At 37.6% G+C, this 16,336-nt stretch overlaps 1 protein-coding gene across 1 annotated transcript in view; it reads right to left on the bottom strand.

The window, feature by feature from the left end:
• The window catches only part of NUP62CL (nucleoporin 62 C-terminal like), a 102,286-nt gene that overhangs the window by 43,780 nt on the left and 42,170 nt on the right, over positions 1-16,336 (bottom strand). Inside the window, exons 3-7 of the mRNA XM_075539125.1 lie at positions 14,912-15,068; positions 7,075-7,222; positions 6,781-6,830; positions 6,427-6,561; positions 4,687-4,798 (exon numbers count right to left, since the gene is read on the bottom strand). Coding sequence (XP_075395240.1) covers positions 4,687-4,798; positions 6,427-6,561; positions 6,781-6,830; positions 7,075-7,222; positions 14,912-15,068 — 602 coding nt within the window. The remainder of the gene's footprint in view (positions 1-4,686; positions 4,799-6,426; positions 6,562-6,780; positions 6,831-7,074; positions 7,223-14,911; positions 15,069-16,336) is intronic.

Here is a 16,336-nt window from a genome sequence, read left to right as displayed (position 1 = left end):
ATATGTTTCATCGTTGCTACCCTGTACCCTGACTGGCTCATCTCCTCTCCACAACCCTTCAGTAAGGGGTGTCTGGTTAGCTACCAATGGGCTTTGAGTCTCCACTCTGCACTCACCCACATTTTCAATGATATGATTTTTTGTTCCTTGATGCTTGATACCTGATCCCTTCGACAGCTCGTGGTCACACAGGCGGGTGTGTTTCTTCCATGTGGGCTTTGTTGCTTAAATCTTTACACGAGCTGAAGTCTTAGAGAAGATGGTTTGAACTGAGACTTTGTTATTAGCAATCGAAAGCTTAGCTAACATTGCCGCCAGGGCTCCTTTACGACTCACTAAAGCCCATCTCAGGAGAAAGATGAGGCCTTTCACTCCCATGAAGATATGCAGCCTTGGAATTGCACATGGGCAGTTCTCCTCCGTCCTCCAGGGTTGCTATGAGGTGGAAGAGACTCGATGGCAGTGAGTTTGGTTTTGAGTGCAACTCCATCACTGCCACCATAGTGAGACCCCTCCCCAAACTTTTTATTAAACAAAAACTCTGCTATCACATTGACTCCAACTCACAGCGACCCTATAAGGCAGAGTAGAATTTCCCCGATGGGATTCCAAGGTTGTAAATCTTTATGGGAATAAAAAATGGCTTCAAATTGCTGATATTACCATTAGTAGCCCAATTCATAACCCACTTCGCCACCATGGCTCTTTCCAATCTATTTGTCACTGGAATCAAATCAAATCCTGCTCATAAAAACCCTCCTGGACAAAGTAGAGTTTCCCCTTTGGGTTTCCCGACTTTAAGTCTTTAAGGGAATACACAGCCTCATCTTTCTCCCATGGAGCGGCTGGTGGGTTCCAACCACAGACCTTGTGGTTCTCAGCTCAGCAAGCAGTCCGATAAATTCTGCAGCTTGTTGCTACATAATGTTGGAATATAGACACCTTATCTATTGCCTATAATTTATTGATACTGTATATACTCGAATATAAGCCGACCCGAGTATAAGGCGAGGTACCTAATTATTACCTGGGAAACCAGAAAAGCTGATTGACTCGAGTATAAGCCTAGGGTGGGAAATGCAGGATGAAATTTAGGATGTGAAGCAACACAGAAACAGAGTGCAGCCAAAGATACATCCTTACCAGTTCAGCTGCCAGTGTAAGTGAATCACTATGGGTGCTTCAGCAAATTGGAGCCATCCATGTCATAGGGCAGCTCCGATTGGTTAGATGTGAGTAAACAAACATTCAAAGCCCTGCAATGTCAGCGGGGCTTTGAATGAACAGCGGAGGAACGGCAATCACCCGTGAAATGTTACACCTCGCTGGGGTACCACTGACCCGTGTATAAGCCGAACTCCAGTTTTTCAGCACATTTTTTGTGCTGAAAAACTCGACTTCTACACGAGTATATATGGTACTTTTCTTCCTGATGAGCACTACACCTCTTCCCTCGTAGGAAAGTATCTCATTATAGCAAATGAGAATCAGTTCTGACCAGACCGAGCCCATCACGCAAGCACAAGCCATTTGCTGAAGGTGCCAAAAGACATTTGAAAGCGAAGTCCCTCGAGTTACTTCCTGTCAAGAATCATACACCCGTCCTAATGACCACTCCACTGAAATCCGTTGACTTCCTGGTATATAGGAACAAACGTGTAAACCACCCTCTTTTCAGGAGCTTGCTTTAATGGTCCTCCTCCTGGCTTGCTCCTTGCTTGATCCATCAAAGTAAAGCTTCCCCCTTCCATTTTCATCCAGTCTTTTCAGTCCCACCAAGTGTGGCCTGGGTTGCTAACGATAGTGACCCTATCTATAGATGAGTTTTATGAGGTTGTAAATCTTTACAGGCGCAGGTAACTTCTCCTTTCTCCCCAGGGGTGGCTGGAGGGTTTGAAATGCGACGCTTACCCAACAGCGCCACCTAGGAGTCCTTTGGATGCACAATAAACTTAAAAGTCACTGCCGTGGAGTCAATGCGGACTCCTGGCGACCCTATAAGCCAGGATAGGACTGCCCCTGTGAGTTTCCGAGATGGTAATTTTTACTGGAGTAGAAAGCCCTGTATTTCTCCTTCAGAGCACCTGGTGGTTTCAAACTGGTGACTTTGAAGTTAGCAGCCCAACAGTAAACACTACACCACCAAGGCCACTGATAGTGATCTAATATTGTATACACACGTATTCTATCAATGCTTCATCACTATGCTACCAGGACTCTTTTCTAAAAACCCAAGGAGATTAATTAATTGGTGGTGTAGTGGTTTATTGGAGAAAAAAGCCTGTCTTTCTTTGGTGGTCAGCAGTTCGAAACCACCAAAGAAAGATGGAGCTTTCTACTCCCGTAAACAGTGACAGTCTCAGAAACCCACAGGGGCAGTTCTACCCAATCCTCTAGGGTTGTTAAGAGTCACCATCAACTCAACGGCAGTGAATTTGAATTTTGTTTTTTTGAGTGGCACTGTCAGATAAGTGTTGCAAGGTCGGTGGTTCAAACCCAGCAGCTGCTCTACACGAGAAAGAGGACACTATCTGCTTCTGCTAAGATCTACAAAGCTTCCATGATGGTTAGAAGAATCTTCAGTTGTGGCAGTCATTTATCCTTAATGATTGTTCATTTCTTAGGAACTACTTAAATCCATTCTGAGTCTCCACATGGATTCACCCTCCAATGAGTTCTCTCTGACCACTGACTAGCTTTGCTTTCAGGTACAGTGTTTACTACTATTTCTCTATCCAGCCCAAGGAGGGCAGCCTCACCACCAGAGATTTGGCTAGTGGTGGGGAAAGGAGGACCCTCTTTAGGGGTTAAAACAATAGGGAAAAACCAAGCCAGATTTACTGTCAATTCTGATTCAGTGACACTATTGGACAGGGTTCAACTGCCTCTGTAGATTGCCCAGACTAATTTCTTATGGAAACAGAAAGCCTAGTCTTTCTCCCAAGTAGCTGGCAAGTGGTTCTGAGTTGCTGATCTTTCGGTTAGCAGCCCGATGCTAACCATCATACAACCACGGCTCTCTACAATAGGGAAAGCTAAAGTGAAATTCTCTATAATTAGAACAGAAAAACTAGGAGAGAAAAAAAATACCCCACAATCTGTTTTAGGGGAAAAAGAAATCCCAAATTCAAATACAATTTATAGAGATCAGTTTATTAAGCCTTATACAAGACAAAGGCAAATCACCTAGATGAGGGTGACCATCTGCATGAGGTCATAACAGTGTCCAAGGATTCAGTCACGTGGCAACTTAAATAGGACATAGAATACAGAGCAAACTGTCAAAAAATCATGATTGACAGCAGATCAATTCATCATTGTTGTAAATGGCACTAGTGTGAGCGAGAAAGGGACCTAGATTAGAATAAGTATTCCACAGCAGATAAGAAAAGCTTACGAGTTGGTTGCCAAGCTTTCCGACTGTCTTGGTCAGGGTATGACTCATGACTATGGGGCACAAGGACCCATTTCATTCTAGGGCACGTGCAGGCAAGTCTCCGGTGGTAAGGTTAGCCTCTCCGCACTGGATAGAGGAGTAGTAGCACACACCGCCTGCAGGAAAAGCTTTTTATGTTGCTAGTCTGTGGTCATAAAGATCTTAATAAATCCATGTGGAGTCTCAGAATGGATTCAGGCCTCCCACTGTAAACCTACCGCTCAGAATTTAAGCTCTAATACAGATCATTTCTTGTTGCCAAATTAATTCCCAACATGTCAACTTCCTAACTGGAACTTGTCTCTAAATTTCCCCAAAATATATTTATGATATTTAATTAAAATTCTGTAGAGAGGGTAGATCATCACAATGAACAATGTTTCTATGGAAAATAAATAATTAAGGCTCAACTAGTTGGCTTATCACACTTAAAATTTGACTTTTTTATAAATTAAGGACTACCTGGACTGGGCCTAGATAACTTATGCATATATATTCACATTATGTAAATATAGATAAATATATAAAAGGAAGAGTGAACTTCATTTGCACATGGCTATCCAGTTGTCCTAGGTCCCACGGTGGCACCAATGGTTTGCACTTGACTGATAACCTAAAACCTGGCAGTTGGAAGTCACCTAGCCGTGCCATGGAAGAGAGGACTGGCAATGTGCTTTTGTAAGGATTACAGTCAAGTAAACCCTAGGGAGCACTTCTACTCTATAACACATGGGGTCGTTATGAAGTAGAATTGATACAATGAAAAAAAGTTTGGCCTAAAGGTTGGTGGTCTGAATCCATCCAGAAGCACTACAGAAGAAAGGGCTGGAAATCTGCTTCCATAAAAAATAACAGCTAAGAAAACCTTATGGGGCAGTTCTCCTTGTGTAGCACATGGTACTATCATGGGTCAGAACTGACTCTATGGCAATAGGTTTGATTTTGGTTAATGAATACATGAACAGAGAAATAAGTATAAGGACATAATTAGGTATGTGAAAAACAGGAAGTTCAAGAGAAAAATTTGGTGACACTAAAGTCAATTTTCCCCGCTCCCAACCCCCAAGGAATAACCACAAAAAAATCACAACCTTTAATACCACTAATTATTGCTACACGGACTCCATCCAATGACTTCACATGTCTAGCAGCAGGTATCAAAGGCAAGGGAGTGACTGGCAAAGTGAACCACAGAGAAATAATTTTATACTAAATTCTGGCTGTCTAAATATGGAAAGCAGAAAACTCACTGATTCAGTAGTGTCAGCAGTACTTCCAAATGCATTCAGGTACTCAATGATGTCCTTGAGATCTTGGGCAATATGTTTCAGCTGAGCTTCTATAGTTTCTGCTAATTTGTAACTGAAAGGGCAGAGATAATGTAAGGATTAACAAGAAACATTTTCCCTGCCATGTACTGTTACGGACACACAAGGATGATACTGCTAATTAGATGTAGCCCAATTCCCCTAGCTTCCTCTAAGAGTCTCAGTTAGGGCCAATGCACATTTCTATAGATACAGCACTTGGGACCTTATTATCCATCTTGGCATTTTCATCCACTGGTTAAAATGTTCTGAGGAATTCTGAAGCAAAGGAACTATTTTAAGGGTTTAAATAAGCCCACAGGACTGTTAGATGTAAGAACAGTCATCTAGTGTTTAGCAGTAAGTGCTGCGAGATTTCAATGGTTTGGAATGCACACCATGTCAAAGTGAAATTTTGTATAACTAGTCTCTACCACCCAACAAAAGATAGCTGAAAAGTGAGTTAAACAATAACCAAAGGTAGGTGCATCTGCTAATTTCACAGCAAATTAATGTTCCTTAAAACTGTCGATTTCCACCCAAACTTACATTCTATAACTTTTTACTATGTATACAGAAACACACATGCAAACATACACATTATCAATCTTAATGTTTATGAAAATCACAGTTATCAGTTGTCTTTAAACAATAATACTTATAAGGTAACAGGATGCAACAGAATTTATTAATAACTATCTACTGCCTTTCTATCTCACAGGACTTGCAGACAATCATTTGTCTAGATTGATGAAGATTCTGGGGAAGATTCCGTTATAACATAAATGTGACTTAAATAGAGTGACTAGGTAGGGACTAGTGTTCCAAAGATATTGTCTAACTCCAAGTAGGGTCTACCAATATTATAATTTCATAAGTTCCAGAAAATAATTAATGAATGCAAAGAAAGCAAAAGGAAGAAAACAAGGATCCAGAAAGACTGAAAATACAAAAGCAGAAACAGAACTAGGGTAAGTAGAAATTCGCTGCAATTATCACACTTAAGACCGCTATAAAAAAAATGTAACTTGCAAGTCTTAAAAATAAACTTTGTACAAGTTCTTCTGTCACTGTAACTTGGTCTGATTATCAAATATCAATGACAGTAAGATACAGTTACTGTGGAAACACTGGCAGTGTATCAACTGACGGCAAAAACTGATAGTTACACAACAATCTAACCCAAGACATTGCCAAAATCATTTGATTTTTAAAGCTACAGAATTTGCCTCAGGATTAACAAACTGCCTTTGAATTAGCAACGGATTTATCATGAAGGTAATTATAGGAATATCAGGTCTAGAAGAGTCAATATAAATATAACATAACTATCTCAAAATAACATGACACTACAGTACATGTATAATTTGAATTTCTAAAAAATTGTATTTCAAATTTTAGAACAAGTTTGATAAAGAGAAAATCTTTGCAATGATCATGTAGAAGTTGGAGATGATAAAAAATTCTATGAAATAAAATTGTTAGAATAATTCCATTTTCAAGCATCCCCAAAAGGGGAAGCAGAACAGGTTCCTACAAGTTGAGTGCTATCGACTAGAAGACCTTGTCCTTATCTATCAATTTTTATTCCGCACCTTCTGATTCCATTTCCCCCTCCTCTGTGGAATGCTGTTATAATCACCAAGCCTCATTCCACTCTGCCATCTTTATTCAGTTACTCACATCCATTCACGCTGTGCATCTGTGTGTTGCAGATAGCCAAACCCACTCTGCGGTGTCACAGATGCCTCTAATGGGATCAACAGCTCTTCCAGTTCTTTCTGCTGTGTTAGGATGAAATCCAATTCGTTTTCCAACCTGAGTGAAGCAAGCCACCAGATGAGACGGCAAAATAAACGTTAATGAAGTATTTTTTTAAAAATCAAAAGCTACTGCCATGTAATTGATTACGACTCATAGTGACCCCAGAGGACAGAGTAGAACTGCCACTCTGCATTTCCTAAGCTTTAAATCTCCATGGAAACACTGGACAGAAAGATATGAACTCTTTCAACTTGGAATAGCAAAGAATTCTACCTTCTCGGATTCAGTTTCACCTTTTCTGCTTCTCCAGGTACAGGAATAGTCTGAAAAGAAAATAATACAGAAAAGGTATGATAGTGTATATTATAATTTTAGAGCAATCTAAAGTTCCTCAGATTACAAAGGGGTTTCTAATTTAGGGCATTTAATACCTAAGGGAAGCATTTTTTAAAGTTGATAATTGTGACTGGGATAGTAAAATAACCACTCAATATAAGTATTTATTTTCTTGCGTTCATCTAAAAATGCTTGTATAAGACAGGTTGACTAGTGAGACTATCTTCTCACCTGATCATTCTCAACTGGTGCACAATTCCAAGTGTTGACCTGGGTGGGCTGCAGAGTAAAGGACTTCTCAGGATCCTCTTGCTCAAGGTTCCAATCACTGATCATATCCGCCAGGTTCCAGGGTGTCATCAGAGGAGTACGAATTGAACTAGAAACACACAGAATACAGAAAACTGTGTATAGCATGATTTTTATTTATTTGTTAATTATGATTTTAAAGAGATCATTTTATTGGGGGCTCTTACAGCTCTTATAACACTCCATACATCAACTGTATCAAGCAAATTTGTACATATGTTTCCATCATTTCCAAAACATTTTCTTTCTGCTTGAGCCCTTGGTATCAGCTCCTCTTTTATCCCTCCCTCCCCCATCCTCTCATCTACATGGATCCCTGCTAATTTATAAATTATTATAACTTTCATATCTTACACCGTCTGTTTCCCTTTGCCCACTTATCTGTTTTTCATCCCCCAGGGGTGGGGGCGGTGGTTATACATCGATCATTGTAGTCATATCCCCATTTCTCTCCCTTCTCCCCACATGTCTCCCCTCACGTTATCTCTACTCCCATTAGTATTCCTGAGGGATTTATTTGTCCTGGATTCTGTGTGTCGAGAGCTCTCATCTATACCAGTGTACATGCTCTGGTCTAGCCGGATTTGTAAGGTAGAACTGGGGTCATGACAGTGGGGGAGAGGAAGCATTTAAGAACTGGAAGAATGTCCATCCTTATGACCATTCTGTGAGGGAATGTCCAATTGTTTACAGATGGGCCTTGGGTCTTCACTCTGACTCCCATCATTTGCATCGATATATTTGTTTGTTTGGGGTCTTCTGATACCTGATCCCATCGATACCTTGTTATCACCCAGGCTGGTGTGCCTCTTTTATGTGGGTTTTGTTGCTTCTCAGATAAATGGCCACTTGTTTAACTTCAAGTCATTATGACCCCAGATGCTATGTATTTTAATAGACGGGTATCACCAGCTTTCTTCACCACATTTGTTATGCACCCATTTTGACTTCAGCAATCGTGTCGCGAAGGTGAGGAAGTATGATTTCATTTCAAAAACAACAACAAGGTAAGATTTTGAGAAGAAAATGTCATGTGAATACTTTGGACCTTCTTCCTAGCAAAGCAACTATAACTGATGAGAAATGAAATAAAAACAAATAAAATAAAACCAAAGACAATAAAAGGTTCTGAAAACTACTCTAAGGTAATACTGCAAATGATTAAACATTTATGGAAGGAAAATAATGAAATCTCGGTTGGTGTTAGGTGCCATTGAGTTGGTTTTAACCCATAACAACCCTTTGCACAACAAAAGGAAAAACTGCTTGGCTTTCCACTATCCTTATAATCGATCCTATTCTTGAGCTCATTGTTGAAGACAGTGTGTCAATCCACACCGTCAAGTGGCTTTTCTTTTCGGCTGCCCCAACATTTTACAAAGTATGCTATCCTTTTCCAGGGACTGGTTTCTCTCAATAACATGTCCAAAGTATGTAAGAGAAAGCCTGGCCATCCTTGCCTCTAAGGAGACCTCTGGCCCTACTTCTTCCAAGACAGATCTGTTTTCCTTTAAGCAGTTCATGGTACTTTCAATACTCTTCTCCAGCACCACAATTCAAATGTATAGATTCTTCTTTGTCCTGCCTTATTCAGTGTTCAACTTTCACATGCATATGAGGCAATGGAGAATACCACGGTCTGGGTCAGGTGCACCTTAGTCCTTAAAGTAACATCCTTGCTTTTCAGGACTACAAAAAGGCCTTGTGCAGCAGATTTACGTAATGCAACACATCTTTTGATCTCTTCACTGCTGCTTCCATGAGCACTGAGTAAATCTCAGTAAGAACAACAAAAATTTGCGTTAGTTGAGTCACAATCTGGTCTCTCAATTGCCCACACTACCCTCAACTTGGCATTTTAGGAACTCTTTTCCAGATGGCTGTGGCAGGATTGTCTCTCCCTAAAGTTCAAAGTCAAGTTCAAATCCTTTCCAAGAGGGGACAGTCATTCCCTCTTGCATAGGCAATAAAATCAAGAAGTGGAAGACCCACTTCCATCAACCAGTTTCCACCCTTTCCAGGGAAATCTTACCCATGGATTAGTAGGCTAAGAATACTGATGTCCAGATCCACCTTGTCCCACTGCAGTCATAGGTTAGAATGTTTGCATGAATAGACAATCTGAGAAGATCAGAGACTACCATGTCCACCCAGCTCATAAAGCGGGGTGTCATCTGGAGATTAGTGGGCAACTGTCTTGACTTCAGTGCTTAAGATAGGCTGAAATTTCGCCCAGGAAAAAGGGGAGACTATAAAAGTAGAATGCTCCCAAGTCATCCCTAAAGTAATTGACTTTAGTTGTAACACAGTACAAGAAAGTCAAAACTTAAGGATGCTTTTGACAATGGAGATTTCAATGGTAATCAATTAAGAGGAATGTAGTATCTCCATGAGAACAACAAACTACATCATAGTAAAGATCGTTTACTAGAGAGAATCATGGAAAAAGAGAGCACAGAAGGGCCCCACACCTGGAGTCAGGACAAACCTCAAACACTGACCTCAAAAACTACCTCTGCAAAGGTGTCCAAATTTAATTGGATCTGAATATGGAGTAAGTCACACCTCAGGTAATTGATAAAAACTATAAAGCAATTAACAGAGATTAAGCATCTGACATACAGTAAAAGCAGGACTCACAGGGCTATTTACAGAAAGTGCACACATCAAAAAAAGAATGGATTAAAATAACACCTTAACACATCACCTACAACAATCAGAGCAACACTAGCAAAACAATCCCCAGACACTAGAAGTTAAAAAATATTAGAGGCAAAATGAATGCATCAGGAAAAAAATAGAAAAAAAAACCAATTATGACAAGTTGGTTCTTTGAATGGATAAACAAAATTGATCAACCACTGGCAAACATAATAAAGGAAATGGATAAAAAGCAAATATTAGGAAAAAGAAATGAAACAAGTGATATTACAACAGAACTTACTGAAATAAAAGAAAATTGCATAAATTATGAAAAATTATATTCTACTAAATATGGAAAACCTTGAAGAAATGGATAAATTTCTAGAAACACATTATTTACTTAAATTAACAGACTAGTCTAGAAAACTTTAACATACTTCCATCACAAGATGAAAACTCCCAACATAAAAAAATATAGGACCAGATGGTTTTACTGGGGAATTAAAAAAAAGCGTTGACACCAATCTACATAAACTATTTCAGAATATAGGAAAGGATAATACACTACCAAATTCATTTTTGATGGAAGGCTAACCCTGATACCTAAGATAGGCAAAGGAATCACCAGAGTTGAAAACAATAAATATATAAATATCCCTTAATAATATAGGTGGCACATTTTCAACAAGATTCTAGCCAACTGAATTAAACAAAACATTAAAAAAATACTATATCATAATCAAGTGGGATTCATACCAGGTATGCAATGATAGTTCTGTATTAGAAAAACAACCAATGTAATCCACCACATAAACAAAACAAAGGAAAATAACTATATCTACTGATGTAAAGTTTAACATCCATTCCTGATAAAACACTTTATAAAGCAGGAATACAAGGGAAATTTCTTAACATAATAAAGGTCATATATGCAAAACCAACAGCTAGAATCTCATTTAATGGAGCAAAATAGAAACATCCCCTCTCTGAAAGGGAACCAGATATGATTGCCCTTTATCACCACTCTTATATAGTCCTGAAGTCTAAGTCAGAACTATAAAAACATCAAAAAGATATTAAAGACATCCAAATTGACAAAGAAAAATCTCTTTATTTGCAAATGACACAGTCCTATATGTAAAAAACCTCAAATACTCAATAAAAATTGTTGGAACTAATTTAAAAGTTCGATAATGTAGAAACAAACAAAAATCAATCAGACGTTTGAATATCAAAGAAGACTGAAAAGGAAATTAAAAGAACAAAACCATTTACAATAACTGCCCAATAGATAAAATACTTAGGAATAAACTAGAGAAGCCAAAAACTTATAAAAAGAAAACTATCAGAGGGCAGGGAAGAAAACCCGGGGAAGGGAGACAGTGGTAAAAAAAAAGAAAGAAAACTATCAAACACTTCTACAAAAAAATCAAATATAAAGAGACTTATGTAAATGGCAGAATGTCCTATGCTCATGAATAGGAAAACGTAATATAGTGAAAATGTCAATATTACCAAAAGCACTCTATGAACTCAATGCAATTCTGATCCATGTCCCAGCAGTTATTTAAATAAATGGGAAAACCAATCACCAACTTTTTATGGAAAGGAGAGAACCCAGGATAAATAGAACACTATTAAAAAAAAAACAAAGTAAAAAGCCCATCACTTCCTAATTTTAAAGCCTATTATACAGCCACAGAAATAAAAGCAATTTGATATTGGTACAATGATAGATATTTAAACAACTGGATTAGAACAGAGAAACCCAAACCATAATCAAGCACGCACCGACACTTGATTTTTTTAAATAAAGGGCTAAAGCACAATAAGTAGGGGAAGAGATAACTTTTTCAATTAATGCTGCTAGAAAACGGAATCCATACAGCACACCACTTAAACAAACCAACCCAGGATGGATTAAAGACCTAACTATAAACCCTAGAACCATATAGATCATCAATGAAGAAATAGAGACAAACTTAAAGGCCCTAATACAAGGCAAAAATACACTACAAACATAATGAAAAACACCAACACTACAGAAGACAAAATAGATGCTTGAGTCCTACTAAAATTATGACAACAAAAGACTTCATTTAAAGAGTAAAAGAAAAAAAACATACCATATACTGAGAAAAATATTTGGAAATGACATATCATAAAAGGGATACTTTCAAAAATCTATAGAAAACTACAGCACCTTAATAAGAAAAACACAGATAATTTACTAAAGATGACATCCAGGTGGCAAACAATCCTATGAAGAAATGCTCCTGTTCCTTGGCTGTAGGAAAAATACAAATTAAAACAACTATGAGATACAACCTCACACTTCTTACAAAATAAAAAAAAAAACAGAAAATAATAAATGTTGGAGAAGATGTGGAGAGATTAGAAAAAAGTATGCATTGCTGGTGGGATTGCAAGATTGTACAGTCAAGATGGAAAACAATACGGCAATTCTTCTACGGCACTTCTTTAAACTAATGTGAATCAAAATACCTTATGATCCTCTGATCTCTCCACTTTGCATCTATCCTAAATAAATAAAAAACAAAGCACAAACAGAGATATGTACCCATGTTTATTGCCCACCACATATCTATCAGTTTGCGGTACTGTGGTGGTTTGTGTGTTGCAGTGATGTTAGAAAATATGTCACTGGTATTTCAAATGCCAGAAAGGTCACCCAAAGTGAACCAGTTTCAGCTGAGCTTCCAGACTAAGACCAGCCGACAAAGAAGGACTCAGCTCCCATTTCAGAAGAAGAAGCCACTGAAAACATGATGCATCTCATGACATGGACAAAGGTGGAGGGAAGAATGTTTAGCAAAGTTAGTCAATCTCATAAAAGTAAGTATTTATGACACTATTATTATAAAGGAAGAAAAATGGTTTTCATACCAAAGGAAAAGAAAAGAAATAGAAGAAAGTCACAAAAATAGGGAATTTACTGGGATACTATTTACTGGGATACTATCACTGTTCTTATACGATGGGCTGTTCAACTACATATAGTATGTTTTTCTTTGTATGTGTTATATTCCACAAATAAAAGGGGAGGGGATAATAATAATAAAATAAATTTAAATCTTTTGACAGTTTTATTGGCATGTAGTTTGCATTATTATATAATTCAGTAGTTCAATCATATTGAGAAGAGTAGTACAATCATGACCGTGATCAATTTTAGAACATTTTCTTCTTATACTCATTGCTATGAGCTCCCCATTTGCCCCCAACCTCCCCATGAAACATTTAATACAGTTACTGTCTCTATAGCTTTTCCTATCCTGGATTTCATACCCAGAAAAATATATTCAAAAAGAACAAACAATGAAAAAATTAACAACATAAAGTAAAATGGATAAACCCCTCAATTAAAGGTAGAAAATAATAAAAACAGAACAAATTGAAAATGAGTCAAAAAGGAGATGAAATGATAAAGTGTCAAATTTTAACCTAGTTGCATTGACAATAATTCACTTTCTAGTGCAGGATGCATGTTAGCAAGGCAAGTCACATGCCTAGTCTGTGGTCAGAGAAGATTCACAATAGGCTTCATCCACAGGGATTTTCCCCTCCCTTTTTGTTTTTGAAAACGGAAACCATTTAAAAATAAGTCCCAAAGTAGATCAAGTGATAAGACAGACATTTTAACCTAACTACTAACTAACTTGGGGAGCCCTGAGGCGTTGTGGTTACATGTTCACCTGTGATCCGCCAACTTTAGCAGTTCAAAACCACCAACCACTCCCATGGGTAAAACACAGATTTCTACTCCCATAAAGAGGTAGTCTTGGAAACTCACAGGGGCAATTCTCCTCTGTCCTAGAGGGTCACTATGAGTGGGCATTGACTCGAGGCAGTGTGTCTGTGTTTGTTTGGATATCTACTAAGTAACTTAAAAAAGAGAGAGATCATAGCCTTCAGATTCCTCCAGATTCCTTATCCATCTGATATAAAACTGGTCTGAGTGATTATAAAAGGAGGAAAAGTAAAATAGAAATTGACTTAAATTATTCTGTGCTTCAAACAAAGAATCAAAAACAAACTAAAAATTCAATTATCATACAATCCAGCAACTGAACTACACGACATTTATTTAAGAGAAATGAGGCTTAAGTTCACAGAAAAACCTGTCTACAAATATTCATAGCAACTTTATTCAAAACAGCAAAAAACTAAAAACAATACAGATGTCCACCAACAGGTGAATGGTTAAACAAGCTGCAGTATATACATTATACCACAAATCACTACTCATAAAAAGAGCAAATTATTAATGCATAAGACAACCTGGATAGGTCACAAGGAATTACCCTGCATGAAAAAAGCCAATTCCAAAAGGTCACATTTTGTATGATTCCATTCATACAACATTGTAGAAAAACGTCAACATTATAGAAATGGACAATAGATTCACTATTGCCTGGGATCATGGAAAGGGGAAGAGGGGGGAGAGAGGAAAAAAATGTGGCTATGAAAGGTAACAGGAAGAATTCTTCTGGTTACGGAAACTGTTAGTATCAATGTCAATATTTTGGCTGTGATATTTTATTACAGTACATTCTAAACGGGAAAATGCGGAAAATGAAGTCAGGTGATGTTTTTTTAATATTATTTCTCCTAACCACATGTAAAACTACAATTATTTCAAATGAAATGCTTAATTTAAAAACAAATATTAAGGATGCGCATATGTACTATGAAAGAATATGGGCCCTGGGGCTCTTTGATCTAAATTTTAATCTTGGCTCAGGTGCTACAAAACGTGTGACCACGGGCAGGTTATAAAATTTCTATGTAATCCTGCTTTCTAATTTATAAAATGGAAACAAAAATAGTGCTTATTTCATAAAGAGTTATTATGTGAATTAAATAATATATTTGTAGTTATAATATTGTTGAGCACTTTAAGTGTTAGTTATTATCAATAATAGTAATAATTGTATTACAGTGGCATTGCACAGAAAATCTTTTTCAAATTGTTCTTTGGTTTCTAAAGTAATTAAACTTTGAAATAGTATTCTAAAGCTATATAATCAAACTATACCATATATAAATGAAAGGAAAATGAAATTCATGTGAATTGTCAAATAAATAGACTTACTTAACAGTTGAAGTAAGAGGTATAGAATTAGGCCTGACTGGAACAGAAGTATTAATCCATGTCGATGCCAGTGGTTTCAGAAGAAAGGTAAAGCCACTGGTGGTTGTGGTAGTGGTATTGGTGGTGATAGTGGTTGTTGTAGTGGTTGATGTTGTAGCTGAAAAGTAAAATGCATAACGTTAGTAAGAAATGAGAAATTGCTTTCATGTAGTCCTTGTTCAATCAGATTAAAAACTCTTAAGGCATTATAAAAACGTTAACTTGAATCCAAAGTTGTAAATTTGAACCCAAAGTTATTGTAAGGTGAAGTGGTAAGTCAACTAACCTTCCTGCTTGAAAACGAAAAATTCCAGATAAAACTGCTCTGAAAAGGATCTTGTTAGAAGGTCCTGGATAAGGTGGGAGAAAAATGTGGAACAAAACTGAAAATCATAAAAAAGACCCTGCTTACTGGTCATATAGAGGACTGGTGGAAACCCCAAGACTATGGCACTTACCCCTTCAGGACTGGAACTGAACTCACCTCCAACTTGGATAATCAACCATTTAAGAGCAAAAGGGTCTACCCAAGGACAATATTCCGAAGGATAGCAAAGAGGAGGAATGGAAACAGGAAGCACAAGGAGGAAGTGGGATAAGTTCATTGAGGGGATTGCAATGGAAGACTTGCATCATGAATTGTAGAAGGTAAAATTATGATCTGCTCTGTAAACCTTCAACTAATTCACAGTAAAATCATGAAAAGTCCAAGATAAGTCCACAGAAAAATAAAATATCAGCTAACCAGTTCTACAACCATTGAAGGGACTGAATCTTTCTTCAAAAGTCTTCCCATAAAGAAGTTCTCAGGCCCAATGATTCATGAGTTAAGCTATAAACTTTCAAGAAAAGATTGTTATCTTACAAAAACGTTTTACAACTATATCTTTGGATACTTATATGAATACATCTGTGCAATTAATTCCTAGAAACGAACTTCTGGATCAAAGAGTCACCATACTGTAATTTTAATATATCTTGCCAAATTGTCCTACCAAAAAGATTTTGCAAATGCACATACCTATCATTACGCAAAAGTGCTTGATTCTTTACGTGCTAGCCAATACTAGGCACATATCTTTGTCAATATAATTGACAAAGTTTTATCCACAGCCCAGACTCTTCTCCTTTCTATCTGTTCTCCTCCTACTACAATGCCTTTACCTTCTACAAATAAAATCCTAAGTAAATTTAATGGTCTAGGTCAGTATTTCCCAAGGTGGGTAATACCGCTCCCCGCAAGAAGTGCTGGGAGAATTTGGGAGAGGGAGTGCTCCAAGAGCATATACCCAAACTTTATACTAGATTATAGGCTATAGTACACAAGTCATTCACTAAGAGGGCTGTGGGGCAATTTTTTTTTTTCTGAAAAGAGGGTGGTAGGTC

Source organism: Tenrec ecaudatus, chromosome X, assembly GCF_050624435.1.
Source record: "Tenrec ecaudatus isolate mTenEca1 chromosome X, mTenEca1.hap1, whole genome shotgun sequence".
Classification (NCBI taxonomy): Eukaryota; Metazoa; Chordata; class Mammalia; order Afrosoricida; family Tenrecidae; genus Tenrec; species Tenrec ecaudatus.
The sequence above is the reverse complement of the archived record's forward strand: the minus strand, read 5'-3'. Positions and strand labels throughout refer to the sequence as shown.